The 13968-nt window shown below is 45.8% G+C and overlaps 2 protein-coding genes across 3 annotated transcripts in view; both read left to right on the top strand.

Moving 5' to 3' along the window:
• Nucleotides 1-4261: 4261 nt before the first annotated feature.
• LOC145401921 (uncharacterized) lies at nucleotides 4262-8789 on the top strand. The gene is made up of 4 exons (XM_080274027.1): nucleotides 4262-4366; nucleotides 4477-4864; nucleotides 7210-7467; nucleotides 7744-8789. Exons 1-4 carry the CDS (start codon nucleotides 4262-4264, stop codon nucleotides 8787-8789), a joined length of 1797 nt encoding a protein of 598 aa, XP_080130153.1.
• The window catches only part of lost (methenyltetrahydrofolate synthase domain-containing protein lost), a 328112-nt gene continuing 320670 nt past the window's right edge, over nucleotides 6527-13968 (top strand). For both annotated transcript variants that reach the window (XM_080274442.1, XM_080274441.1), the window contains exon 1: nucleotides 6527-6551. The gene's annotated coding sequence lies outside the window, so the exon portion shown is untranslated. The remainder of the gene's footprint in view (nucleotides 6552-13968) is intronic.

Below are 13968 nucleotides of genomic sequence, written 5' to 3'. Positions count from 1 at the left end.
CTGTTAAGGTGGAGGCAGGCTTTGTGCTGAAGGAGAACAGGACGGGAGGAGGCGATCGTAGTGGGGAAAGTGGTGTGTGGAGGAGCAGGAAGGTTAGGGATAGAAGAGAGTAAGTTAGAAGATATAGCAGAAGGAAAGTAAGATGAGGCATTCAGTTTCACCCTGTCGTAGACTGGGGGATGATGTTTTTGTAAGGTGGCCCCCGCCCATATGGGGAGGTGCAGGGGCAGTGTGGGGCATCTTTTCCATCGAGCTCTACCTCCTGTGTGCCTTCTTTGTTGAGCTCTGCTTCCCCCAGGCTTGGAGTACTCAGTATATGAGGCGTCGTCCTTGGCACCTTTGTCGTGTGGTGAGGAGACTTGTAGGCCCCCTTAGGTGGTTGTCCTGTGCTGGGCAGCTTTTAGCTGTTCATGGACGTCGTGGATAGGGCTTCTGTGGCTGCAGGCACAATTCCCATGGGTCAGTGATGATGATATTAGTAATTTCCTTGGGGGTGGGTATAGCTGAAGGTTTGCATGGGTGTGGGGTGTCGTCCTCGGTGTGGGGAATTTATTGATTGCGCCATTGTGTTGTGGGGTGGAGCAGGTGGCTAGGAGGTGTCTCATCAGTTGGATGTCTTTATCCAGGTCTCCCGTTGGGTCATGTATTATAAAATGTTCTTTGATGACACTAGGGAGGATCCTGAGGAGTATGCTAAACATAAGCTGTTCCCAGGTTGCTGCATTAGTCTCCAGGTATGCGGCAGTGACGAGTCGCCTGGCCTAGATGAGTGTGTCATCTAGGTTTCCGTAATAGGTTAAGTTGTCGAGTTGGGATAGTGCCACAACTCTCTCCAGTGATGGCGTGATGGCCTCAATCATTATTTGGGTAAAATTGGCCCATGTCAGCTCCAGGACGATCTTGGGTGTGATACTGGCCACTGCTTTGTCCAGGAGAGGCAGGGTGACTGCTATTTTCTGTTTGTCACCCTCGAACCCTATGTCTAGGAGCGGTTTGATCATGGATAGGTATGTGTCTATGTCATATTGTTCTGTGTCGAATTTAGGTAACTGCACATGAGGTTTTGTTGCCATTTTTGCTGTTGTCCCTGTTTTGCTCCTCCCCGTATTCTGCCTGGGTCAAGAGCCACTGCTGGCCACCAGTGTTATGCTTATGCAGGTGTTTTTTGGCCGACTCCTTGTCCTAGACACACCAGCTATAGAGCTGGGGTCCTCTTTCGAGACCGGAGCTAGAACACACAACAAGAGCAGGACATAAAAACTCTGGACAACAACCTTACACATGTATTATCTAAATTACAACCTTCATACAATATGGATGGGAGTTATACACGATACACTACTCACTGTCAAATGTATTAGACAGACTAGAGGGCTCTGACTGGTTTGTGTGGTACTCGCATCACGCAGGATACTATCCAGTCATAAAGACACTGAACGGACACTTCACAAAGTGATGATAGATTTCACACAGTTCATTACTTGGGCTCGAGTACCAATCTGAATACAAGTGTCTTGCTGTATACTATGCAATGGTAGGAGCACTAGTAAGACACAATACTCAATATGAATATAGAGACACACGGTGCACTATGCAGTCACTTGGGCATTAGTTCAGCACTGTATACAACATAAGCACTATAGTCACAATATGTACTGGGCAGTCATTGTTACACTGGGCAGGCTGGGAGATTCTGGCTAGGCTGCAGGAGCTGGGTGGTCCCCAGGTGTCAGCCAGGTGTTGGAGGGGTCCCGTCTGGTGTCCCTTCTCTCAAGGGCCATGGGATGACCCTCAAAGATGACATAATCTGCTGTGGGCTGTGGTTGGGCATGGTGGGAGTAGGCGCGCTTGTCTGCGTCCACCCTGGGGTAGAGATCACCGTCGTCTAGGGCTGGGGAGATCACGCCCCGAGGTTACAGGGGCACTGCAGGGAGTCCAGCGTTTGCAGTGTCCCTCCCGTTGGACCGCCATCAGGGTCAGGCTGTGGCGTCGCCTTCAGCGGGAATCTGTCAGCTGGTCATCTCCCACAGGCGCCAGCTGGATGGCACACACTCTTGGGGACAGCACGAGACCTCGCCACACTTCCGGGCAGGAAGGCTCCTTCTGGGGGCTGCCACTGTGGAGAGAAGCGGAGGAACATCCTGCTCAGCTACAGGAGGGGTGAGCTGAGCAAGGGTTGTCCTCCGCCAGGGAAGTCTTATGGGGTGAGAGGCTTTGGTGGTGGTGTCTCTCCCTGGTGCAGCTAGAGGCCATTGCCAAGGTCCCGTGGGCAACAGGGGGAGGGCAGCTAGAGGCCGTCCCTTCCCTGTCAGTGCGGCTAGAGGCTGTCAATGGGGCTTGACTTCTTAACAGGACCGTGGGCGGAGGCCGTCACCTGACCACAGGTGCGGCTAGAGCCTGTCACTGGTGTCCTGCACGAGGAGTGACGTGCAGTCGAGGTGCGTCTGGAGGCCGTCACCTGCCTGCTGGTGCGACTGGAGGCTGTCACTGGTCTCCTACTCCCGGAGGCAGATGCAGAAGGAGAGGGGGCATACCTTTACTCTCCCTGAGTGTGGTTGGAGGCCATCTCCGGTTTCTGCAGGAGAGGGGGGGTTGGCAGCACTTGAGCAGCTAGAGGCCGTCTCTTTTATTGTGCGGCTAGAGGCCATCACATTGTGTGTGCAGCTAGAGGCCATCACTTGTTTTGAGTGGCTAGAGGCTGTCTCTTTTATTGTGTGGCTAGAGGCTATCACAGGGGTGCTGCTTGGGACTGAATCTTCAGCCCCACCCCAAACCTGGCGAGGGCTGGTCCGGCTGGAGGGTAATGCCCTCACACTGAGTACCTCGCGCTGGGTCTGTTGTGGGAAATAAGGGAGCAAGGTAGTAGGGGACATTTACCCATACTGCCTGGATAGTGCGTGTGCCCTCAAAGCCCCTCTGTGGTCTCCTCCTGGAGTGGGGGTCACGATGTCTCGGCGGTGTTTTGCCTCTATGGTGGGTATTTCACACGTGAAGTGGAGTTGTGAGCTGTACTTTCAGTACACTGGATGGTTGACAGACATCTGTTGACTAATCACAATCTATGGGAGTAGTAGAGTAACTCATATTGAGCTCTCTGACTGTCAATAAAAAGATAGACCTCCGCAGATGAAGATACTACACAACTAAGTCCCTCTTCTATCGAGTACAACTCTGCACCTGTAAAGACAGTCAGGGAGTCTTTTTGAGATAACGGTGTCCATGTACAGTGTGGGAGATTCATAATCCTTAATGAATGTCCCACATCCAGACTTGGTGCCATTAACGGACCCATCACTGGTAACGACTTATTGTTTCCAACTTTTTCATGAAGAGAGATTAAGTTCACAAGGCAGCCAGTGGTCCTTGTGCCTGTGGAGTTTATGTCCACAGTCGCTCTATGAGGACTCCTGCCAACCTTGTGTTTGTATTAAATTCATGCAAGAGTACTTATATAAAAGTTGCTCAGGAGTTTGTACATACAGCCAAGATACTTTACACTTTTCCAGCAAAATTAATATAGCTTCTGAAATAGCAGCCGTGGCAACCGGGGGCATCACAACACCCCCAGGAGGCGACAGTGGAGGGGTAGGTAGGGCACGTGCAACGTCCGTGCAATATGGGCATACGTCTCATATGGCTGCGCAACCCTATTCCACAGAGTGCACCCAGTGTGAACATCTCAGTCCGGGTGCATTACCCTCCAACCGAGCCAGCTCTTGCCAGGATCGGGGTGGAGCTACCAACTTAGCTCCAGGCAGCACCGCAGTAATGGCCGGTGGATGCACAGCTAAAGAGATAGCCTGTAGCTGCGCAGTAAAAGCAACGGCCTGTAGCCATGCACAAACAATGGCCTGCAGCTGTGCAACAGTGATGGCCGGTAGCCACACATACAAGCGATGACCAATAGCCGTCCACATAAAGAGATGGCCTGTAGCCACTCATAGTGCTGCCCACCCACCCCTGCAGAACCCGTGACGGCCGGCAGCCACACCTGGGGAGAGAAAGATATGCCCTCTCTCCTGCAGTTGCCTCGAGGGGCACGACACCGGTGACGGCTGGCAACCACACCATTAGACAGGGGAGGGCCTGTAGCCGCCCCTCGCCTACACGTTGCCCCTTATATGGGATTTCGGAGATGGCCGGTAGCTGCACTTCATCTGCGGTCCCGTCAGGAAGTTGGTCTGCAGTGACTGCCAGTTGCCGCACCGATGGGAAAGGGACAACCTGTAGCCGTCCTCCCATTGCTGAAGGGGCCTCAGCAATGGCTGGTAACCACGCCAGGGAAGGACGACATAAAAGTCCCTCGTCCCCTTTGACTTCACAACCCGAGGGCAACCCCTGCTCGAGCCGCCCCACCAGTGGCAGAGTAGGTCCCACCTCCAACTCCCCAGCTGAGACAGCCCTCAGAAGGAGAACCTCCTTATAGAGGACTGGTGGAGAGGCCCTGTTTTATCCCCAGGGTTGCACTCCATCCAGCCGGCACCAGAGGGAGACCAACGCCTGTTGGACTCCTACCGTAGGCAAGGCCGCAGCCCTACCCTGACGGCAAAGCAAGGGGAAGGAGACCGCAGTAGATGGGCTCTCAGCAACTTCCCTAGTACCCCGAGGTGCGACCTCTCCAGTCCCAAGGAGGAGTGGCACCCTTCCTGCACTTGGCACCTGCAGAGGCTGTTCGGCCTCAGTCCTGAGGGCCAAACCCCTGTGCCCAGCCGCACCAGTGTGGGGCCTTTCACCATGCCCGATCACATCCCACAATGGAGAACGATGCCCCTAAGCATAGTCCCGTGGCCCCTAGACGAGAGGACGCCTGAAGGGACTCTACCGATGCCGGGATATGCCTGTGATTCGCCGCCCCCCCCAGTCGGCCCGATCTCTTGCCCTATACACCTACCGTGACTGTGATGCAAATGCCCGTAGAGTGAAAGTGAGAACTGACAGCCAGTGTTTAGAACGCTAGTGACAGTGGCTAACTATTCTAACTCCACTGAGTGTGAAACAGGACACAAACGCTAGTAACAGTGCCTAACCATCATAACTCCACTCTGTGTAACACGGGACATGACCATTATAACTGTGAAGTATATGCAGCCCGAGAAAAAAGTGTAATTCCATCTCCACTTACAGTGTCTGTCTTGCACTCTCAAGACTGCCGGTATCCTGCGTGATACCCGTAATCTATCTGCCAGTCCGAGCCATGACTTTCGTATAGAGTCCTGTGAGATTGTTTCTGTCCTGTATTAGAGAATTTGGTAATATACGTGTAAGGTAGTTGTCCAGAGTTTTTTTTTCCCCCCCCTGTTCCTCTCACATTGTATCTTAGCTCCAGCCTAGAAAGGGAGCCCAGTTAAACCGTAGGTGTTGTTAGGACGGGAAGCCGACCTAAAAACACCTAACATTACAGCTTCTTTAGTTCATTTCCTAGCAGTGGTTTGGAGTATTTGCAGTACAGAGGGAGGAACAGAATTAATTTTGATTAACTACCCATCTGTCTATCTATAGCCACACGCCATAAATGTGGGCGTTTGTCTTTAAGTTGTTGGTTTTGCGGGGAGGGGCACTAATCCTTCGCCAACGCACTTGTTGACGTGACGAAAACGTGTGGGTTGGTTCTATGGTTACCACCCAGCGTTGTAAATGGTTTCCTTGCTTACAGGAAACCATTAGGCTTGTCATTCATTCATTCATCATGAGGAGCGTAGGAGCCCGGGGCTAGGCAAGTTGGTCATGACATTTAAGATGAGTGACCAGCCTCACTCATCCCCGAGTGGCATTACGTAAGCAATAAATCCCAACCCCCTCTTGGATATAAATCTTCACCGGCTCAATCCGATTCATGCGCCGTAATTGCTCACTAAATCACCAGGCGCCAAAATCTGGTTATATGGTTACCACCCAGCGTAGTAAATGGTGGTGTACAGGAAACCATTTGGCTTGTCACTCAGTGTAGGGTCACCCACAGTCAGAAGGAAGGGATAAAAATAAAGGAAAGACAGAAGAGGGAGTGTAAAGTCACCCGTAGACAGAAGGACGAAGAAAGACTGAAGAAAAGGTAGAAGAGGATGGAAGGAAAGATAGACGAGAAGAATGGGCAGACACCTGAGAGCAGCGCTACATCGAGTGAGTGGATGGTGAGCGCCCCCACCTACCACATACCATTTGGCTTGTCACTCAATGTAAATCCACCTGAAATGGAAAGAAGTGTATGACTGGAAAGATGATGGAAATAGGAAGAGAGAAGGGCAGTACATGAAAAGAATGATAAAGGTGAAGGAAGAAGTAGGCAGTACAACATCAAGTGATTGGATATGCTCGCCACCACCTAAACAACGTTCCTCCTAACTCATGCGAAACTGCAATACTTTGTCTTATGAACTCGGTCACATCTTAGTCGCTATAGCAGAAATACGGTTTTCCACGCTCTGAGCAGACTAGGAAATGAAATATGGGTTGTGGGTGAAGCAGTCAGAAAAAATTAAAAATAAGCTATTTCTGGCGTTTGGACTCTTGCTCCCTCACTCACTGGCAGCTGATCAGAGCCTCGCACAACCTGGGTGAGTTATTTACAGATTTCCTATCGTGTCCTTGTTAATGTACTTTATCATCCACCACTTGCGCATGTCTGTGGCTCCAGAGTAATTGCCGAGTTCGATCATGATACCCTAAATGCCAAAAGTTTGTAATTTAGACCAGAAAAAGGCGTGTATGTTGAGGACTGTAAGGTTTTTCACGCCCAAGTATGCCTGGTCGGAGGGGTATTTTTCCCGTTTTCTCTAATACCCAGCATATAATGGCTCGCATATATATGAAATCATCCACCAGGACCATAATTGTACCTGTTGTGGAAGTGTCCAGAATATTGATGGACGCCCGATAAATTAAGAATGAAGAGTGTGGGAGGGCATGTTATGAGAGTGGTAGTATAATAGTAGTGCGGCAAAAAATGGTTCTGCAAGTGGTTCCCTTGGCAACCATAAAGGCAGGAAGTGCAACATTAGCTCCCTATAGTCCAAAATAACCTTCACCTGTCACCATTTTATTTTCCCAAGCCTATTATTAGTAGAGAGCAAATTTAGTGTGAAATGAATTACTGTATTTTGGTACCAGGAAATGGTTTGGTTGCAGATAACCATGGAACTAGGAAGTGCCAGAATACTCTTCATAGCCGTTAGACTAAACTCATATATTGTGTATGCACTTCTAAAGATACAGCAATTATGGAGGATATACAAGAGGTGGTACTGGAGATTGGTGAGCTTAAAGGCAATATTGATGTCCTGGGAATCACTCCCAGGCAGACAGTTGGCATTGATGAAGTAACATTAATAACCAGCCAAGTTGCAAGGGTTAAGAAGGCCATACAGACTCTAAAGGAGGAAGGAAGGAAGGTTTATGATAGCCTAGCAAAGGAGGAAATGGAATTGTTAAAGGATATCAAAGCTTTGAAGGAAATTGTCAGTGAGGAATCAAGTGAAAAATATTATAAAAGCAGCCAGCCTGGAAATAGAAAAATCAGGAGACATAAAAATTCAAACCCTCATGAAAGTGGTTTCAAAATTAAAACAGAGAGAATCCAAACCCAAGATATTAGTGAAGTTTGTGATATTACCAATAAATTGTCAGGGAAAGCAGTGAAAGAAATTTGTAGAAAATCATATCCTCATAAAACTGGTGATTTCAAAGTTAAAACAGGAAAATTTGAAAGCCCAAAAGAAACTGGTGTTTGTGATACTGTTCTTACATTAGGTAAAGAGAAAGAGGTTGTTTGTACAGAAGCGGCAGTGGAAATGCCAGAAAGCAGTGCAGACATAAAGCTAGTTTGTGATAATACCAATAGTGGACAGGGTGAGGGGAAACTTTTCCAGAAAAGTAAAGAAAATGGTGTAAAAGGTTCATCGTTGGTTTTAATACCACAGTTCCACCATTCATGGGAGGCTAAAGACAATTCCCATTTCATCAGAATCCACCGCAAGTACAGCCAGGAGGATAGGCGATTGGAAGAGTGGCAGAAAGTGCTCCGCCATAAAATGGAGGTGGAAATTCAAGAACATGCAGCAAAATATGAGTTATTTTTGAAGGAGAAAGCTGCTGTGAGAAATCAGCTGTATCAGTGGAGGAGTGAAAAGAAGAGGCAAAAGAGGGAAAAGGAAGAAGCAGCAATGAAGGACACACAGGAAAAGGAAAGTAAAATGATGGAAGTTGTTAAAAGGAAGGAAGCAAGGTTGGAAAGAGAACGTGAGGAGAGGTTTCATAAGTTAGATGAGTGGAAGAAGGCCAAGAAAAGCACTATACAAGAAGAAACAAAATCTCTGGGGGTGATAAAAAATGCAGTAAATATCAGGAGTCACTTTTGTTCACCACAGCAACAGATATATGCGGGATTCACTGCTAAAGAGAGGAAAATCATTGCAAGGCAACTTGAAGAGTACCGGCAGTGGAAACAATGCCAGAGGGAAGCAGAAATGGCAAAAATACTAGCAGAAGTTGAGTCCAAGAAACAACTGTACAACATTCAAGCTAGAAAAGAATTTATTAGGCGGGACAAGGCCTACATAAAAACCCGAAAAGAATGGAAGAAAACTGAAGAGAGGCAGAAAGAAGAGCAAAGTAAGAGACTGGATAAGATAAAAGCACTTGTGAAGGTTGAGGTAGAGTGCAGCAAGAAGCGCGTGATGCAGCCAACTGTCAGTTATCTTGCTAACAAACTTACTTCACTTTCAAAAGAAAGCATGGATTTCAGTGTTGATAAATTACCACACTTGGGAATACCTGCATGGAAGCAAGACTTGTGAAAATATATAAAACTTTTAGGTCTTGTACTTCTGTATTGTATAGTCCCTCCATATTTTACTTTATTGTGAGGTGGGGGGGAGGTCTGTCCTTAGTTGAATGTCATTATCTGGGGTTAGCTGGAATGTAATATAAAAAGTTATGCATAAGATAATAATTGGACATTGTAAATTGTTCATTACATGGGGATTTATTCTAAGCTGAAGAGTAATTGTAGAAGCAAAAATAACATTACAGTAATGACATACAGTAGCTGCCCCAGTTTATTATTGTACCTGAATATGTGCTGTATATAGCCTACCTTTACAGTACTGACCAAATGTTAGTACAGCATGTGTATGGTATAAGTGTGATGCAGGTTTTTATAGTAACTCTGGAATTGAACAAGCATGAACATACACCCACTGCATATTGACTTAGGACCTACACACACACAATACCTATGGGAGAGTTATCTGTCTTTGCTTTGTGTTTCCACCTCTACCAAGTGAATTTTGGGGGCAAGAAGTAACTTGCAACTTCTCTGGTGTTGGTGGTAGGTAGTGAAATACTCAGCATGTCAAGTGCTTGCCCAGAAGTGAGAGTGGGAGTATATGTTCCCGTCGCTCCGAGCTTGCACTTCTCTATTTTTTCATGTGCATTACTGTTTTCCCTGTTATTTTCCTAGAGTTGAGTTGTCATGCCTGGAAAGTACAGCTCAAGGGATGAGAGGGTCTGTATCATTGCATGGAGGCAGGATAATGTCCCTATCAGCACAATTTGTGAATGTACTGGACATGCAAAGTCGACTGTCATGAAGATTCTTGCTGCAGTGTGCGGCCTGCCACCTGATGCACAAGCGTGGCGGTGAAAAGACGAGGACGACTTCCAGAGGTACAGATACGCTTCTAAAGAGGGAAGTAGTCAAGAATCCTCGACTGACATCAGCAGAATTTAAGGGAATGCATCCCCACCTGTTACAAGACATCTCAATTTGAACTATCCAACACCGCTTGCAGAAGGAGCTGGGTTTGCCAAGCCGCACCACAGTCAAGAAACCGCTTCTCACTGACTGCATGAAGAAGCAGCACATTCAGTTTGCCAAGAAGTATGCATACTGGACATTGAATGAATGGAGAAAAGTTATGTTTTCCGATGAAAGCACATTTCAAGTGTTCCAGGTGCGTTCTGCCAAGGTTTGTCACCCTGCCTTCCGTAGACTATATGACCCTGCTTACATGGTGCTGACTGTTAAGCACCCACAATCAATAATGGTATGAAGTGTTTCTCAGGTGAAATGGGAAGGGGAGGCTTCTACTTTCTTCCTAAGAACTTGATGATGAATGGTGGCCGGTACATTCAAGTTCTGAAAGATCATTTGTTAAACATTTTTGCTGTTCATGGGTGTGACTTTTTCATGCATGATTCAGCTCCATGTCACAAGTCAAGAAAGGTGACAAAATGGCTTCAGGATAATCGGATTGAGGTCCTGGACTGGCCTGGCAAAAGTCTGGACCTAAATCTGACAGAAAACTGTTGGCCAAAGATGAAAATCATGGCAGAGAAGAAGACACCCAATTTGGACAACCTCAAGACTGAACTGACAAATGTTTGGTGCAAAGAAATGTCATTAGATTACTTTAGAGATCTAAGTGATTCCATGCCAAAACGCATCCAACTGATCCTGGAAAACAAGGGAAACATGATTTTATATTATTGAATGGCATTTCGTGAACAAACATCGTGATATACTATGATTTCTGTGTTTTTTAATACCTTGTGGGGGGAGGTTGTGGTAGGTGGGGGCACTCACCATCCACTCACTTGATGTAGTGCTGCTCTTGGGTGTCAGCTCTTTCCTTTCCTCCATCCTTCTTTCCATCCATCCTCTTCTGTCTTTCCTTCATTCTTTTGTCTTTCTACTGCCTGCGGGTGACTTTACACTCCCTCTTTGGTCTTTCCGTCATTCTTTCCTCTTCCTTCTGCCTGTGGGTGACTCTACACTGAGTGACAAGCCAATTGGTTTCCTGTACACCAGGAAACTACTTACTATGCTGGGTGGTAATTATATAACAGAATTTTGGCGCCTGGTAGTTTAGTGGGTAATAACGGCGCTCCAATCGGATTGAGCCAGTGAAGGTTTATATCCAAGGGGTGGTTGGGGTTTATTGCTCACGTAATGCCACTCAAGAATGAGTGAGGCTGGTCACTCTCATCTTAAATGCCGGGACCGACTTGCGTGGCCCCAGGCTCCTGTGCTCCTGATGTGGCAACATGGGATTGGATGATGGATGGATGGGGGGAGGTCCTAAGTCAATTTGCGGTAGCTGAAGAAGTCTATTAGGCTGGAATATGATCAACAATAGACAAACAGATGTATCCTTTTTGCTACCATGTTCTTAAAAAAGAGAAACTCCTTGATGGTATGGTACTGCATGCTTGACAAGAAAATTCATCAATATCAGGCATATAGAAATATCCTTCTTGACTGTCTTACATATCTGTTTTGAAAATTTATGCATATTTAACAAGGTACATGTGGAGGTGCATGGTATGCAGGAGAGCTACTGGGCCTTGGGAGCGTCCTGTGAAGCTTATGCCCTGAGTCAGACACACACACACACAAAAAAAAAAAGTGTAAACATCCTCGTCTACAGTACTATACACTACACTTGATAACGCCTTTTGAAGATAACACATGACTGCGAGACACCACTGGTTGTCCAACACATGTGAAGCCAAGATCTGGAGATAATGGTGATGGAGGAGGGTGTGTAGTGTACTTTTATCTTGGGTTGAGGCCTGGCAGCAATATGAGAGATAAGAGACCTTGACTTGCCAAGTACAGAAGTTATAAGATATGGTTGGTATTTATATATGGTATATTGTGGGGGGAAAGTGGGATGAAAGGGAGGATGATAGAATCTTAAAGGTTTACTTGCAGAAGTTTCTTAATTTTTCTTTAAATTTCAGTAAGCCAAACTTTTCACAAATCATGTCAGTTAATGGTAGTGCTTACAGTTCCTGCCTGGTTAAAAGGCATTCCTTGGCTTAACGATGCAATTGGTTAAGTAAAAACCCATCACTAGGCTGGATATCGTATCTCGAGTAGATTCCCTTGATGAATGTGCATTTGAATAGTGCGATGTGCTAGTTATGCGGGCGCCATCCCAAAAAATACGATAAAATAGTTTTCATATTGTGCACTTATTTTTAAACCGGGCGGGCACGTCTGGGAAGACCGAGCCAATCCAGGTACATTCCGTACTGATTTACGAGGCGGATGGAAAGCTCAAGGTGACCAGACAGTTTGGTATTTCATTTTGTTTGGATTATTCATAATTTTACTAATTTATCATAATTTATGTAACAGTAATTTTCTAAAAGCAGGAAATTTTCTTTTTCTGTGCCTGCCCTCCTCTCTTCCAATTTCTCCTATCTTTCCTGTCACTTCTTATTCCTTTTCTTTCCTTTATAGGTGGCTTTACATTGAGTGACAAGCCAAATGGTTTCCTGGAAGCCAAGAAACCATTTACAACGCTGGGTGGTAACCATATAACCAAACCATACATGCTCCCTACGTGTCAACAAGTGGGTTGGTGGAGGGTTGGTGCCCCTCCCTGTAAAACAACTAACTCAGTGTCAAATGGCTACCCTTTGCGGGATTGTGGTGTCTGGCAATAGATAGATAGGAAATTTAAGATAATATGCACAGAAAGCTGGACATTTTAGTCAACCAACAACCCTATGGACTCTGATGATGATGTCTCTGAACTGGATTTTGAGGGATTTGTGAGTGAAGTAGCTGCCCAGCAAGAATGTGAAGGGATTTCTGTGGACAACAGCGACAGCGAAAATGACGACGATCAAAGCTCCGTGGGGCCCCAGTAGCCCCACCCAGTCCTGCCAGACCACGAATGCAACAGTTGACCTTTTTTTTTTTTTTTTTTTTTCCTTATTATTATTTACTATGGTTAACTTTTTGTAACACGAATGCAACATTTGACTTTTTTTTTTTTTTTTTATTCCTTATCTACTATGGTTAACTTTTTGTGATGCAAATGGAACATTTGACTTTTTTTTTTTTTTATCATTATTATTTACTACAGTATGGTTAACTTTTTGTAACACGAATGTAACATTTGACTTTTTTTTTTATTTTTATTTACTAGGGTTAACTTTTTGTAACAAATATATATGAATGCAGTAGTTGACTTTTTTTTTTTTTTTTTTTTTTTTTTTTTTTACTGTGGATAACTTTTTGTAACAAATATACTCGAATGCAACAATTGACTTTTTTTTTCTTCTTCTTTACTATGATTAACTTTTTGAAAATGAGTTATTTAAGAGGAGCCTGTGGAGTCACATGGAGAGACAGGCTGACAAATGAGGATATAAAGGAGCGTTGTGGTGTGGATGTGGATGAGATAGGAAGCGTTATGAGGAACACACTGAGGTGGTTTGGCCATGTGGAGAGGACGGAGGGTGAAAGACTGATGAGGAGAGTGTATGTGAGTGATGTGGAGGGGGATAGAGAGAGGGGGAGGCCGAGGATGAGATGGAGGGATGGAGTGGAGAGGTATATGAGAGCGGGGGGTGTGAGTTGGGAGCAGGGCAGTGAAATGGCGGGGGACAGGGCAACGTGTAGGTGATTTGTTTGTGGCCACCCCGTACGGGATTGAGGCGTCTGGCAATATATAGATAGAAGAAATACAGTACTATACAAGTCTGTAAAATGTGAATGTGTGTATAAAAATATGAGTAAAATGTGGTGAAAAAATGCCGACTGGGGAGGATATCGACCATATTCTATTTATTGCATTGTTTATAGTGTTTGAATTATGCGCATTTTCAAAAATGCGGTGTGCATTGTCGACCATGTTTGCGCATAATTGAAGGTCCAAGTATACTGTATAGGGATGCTTTTTGAGCCTTGGGTTTCCCCGCCAACCAAGTCCTAAACCCACCCAAACGAGTCCAAAAACAAGTTTCAAGCTAACCTAAACCCTCAGATAGCTTTAAAATAAGCTAAACTAAGCCTAAAAGCATTTTATAACTTACCTAAACCCAAAAATAAAATCTGATAATCATCAAAAATGTCTGGCAGAAATTAAACATAGTAAACTATTCCCCAAAATGACAATGTTCACCCCACCTGTGACTAAACCACATTAATCTGTCGTAAATCAGTTTATAAATAAA

This window comes from Coenobita brevimanus, chromosome 57 (genome assembly GCF_032717465.1).
Source record: "Coenobita brevimanus isolate Jiangsu-jjx chromosome 57, ASM3271746v2, whole genome shotgun sequence".
Lineage (NCBI taxonomy): Eukaryota > Metazoa > Arthropoda > Malacostraca > Decapoda > Coenobitidae > Coenobita > Coenobita brevimanus.
Note: the sequence above shows the minus strand (reverse complement) of the source record. Positions and strands in the feature narration are given on the sequence as shown.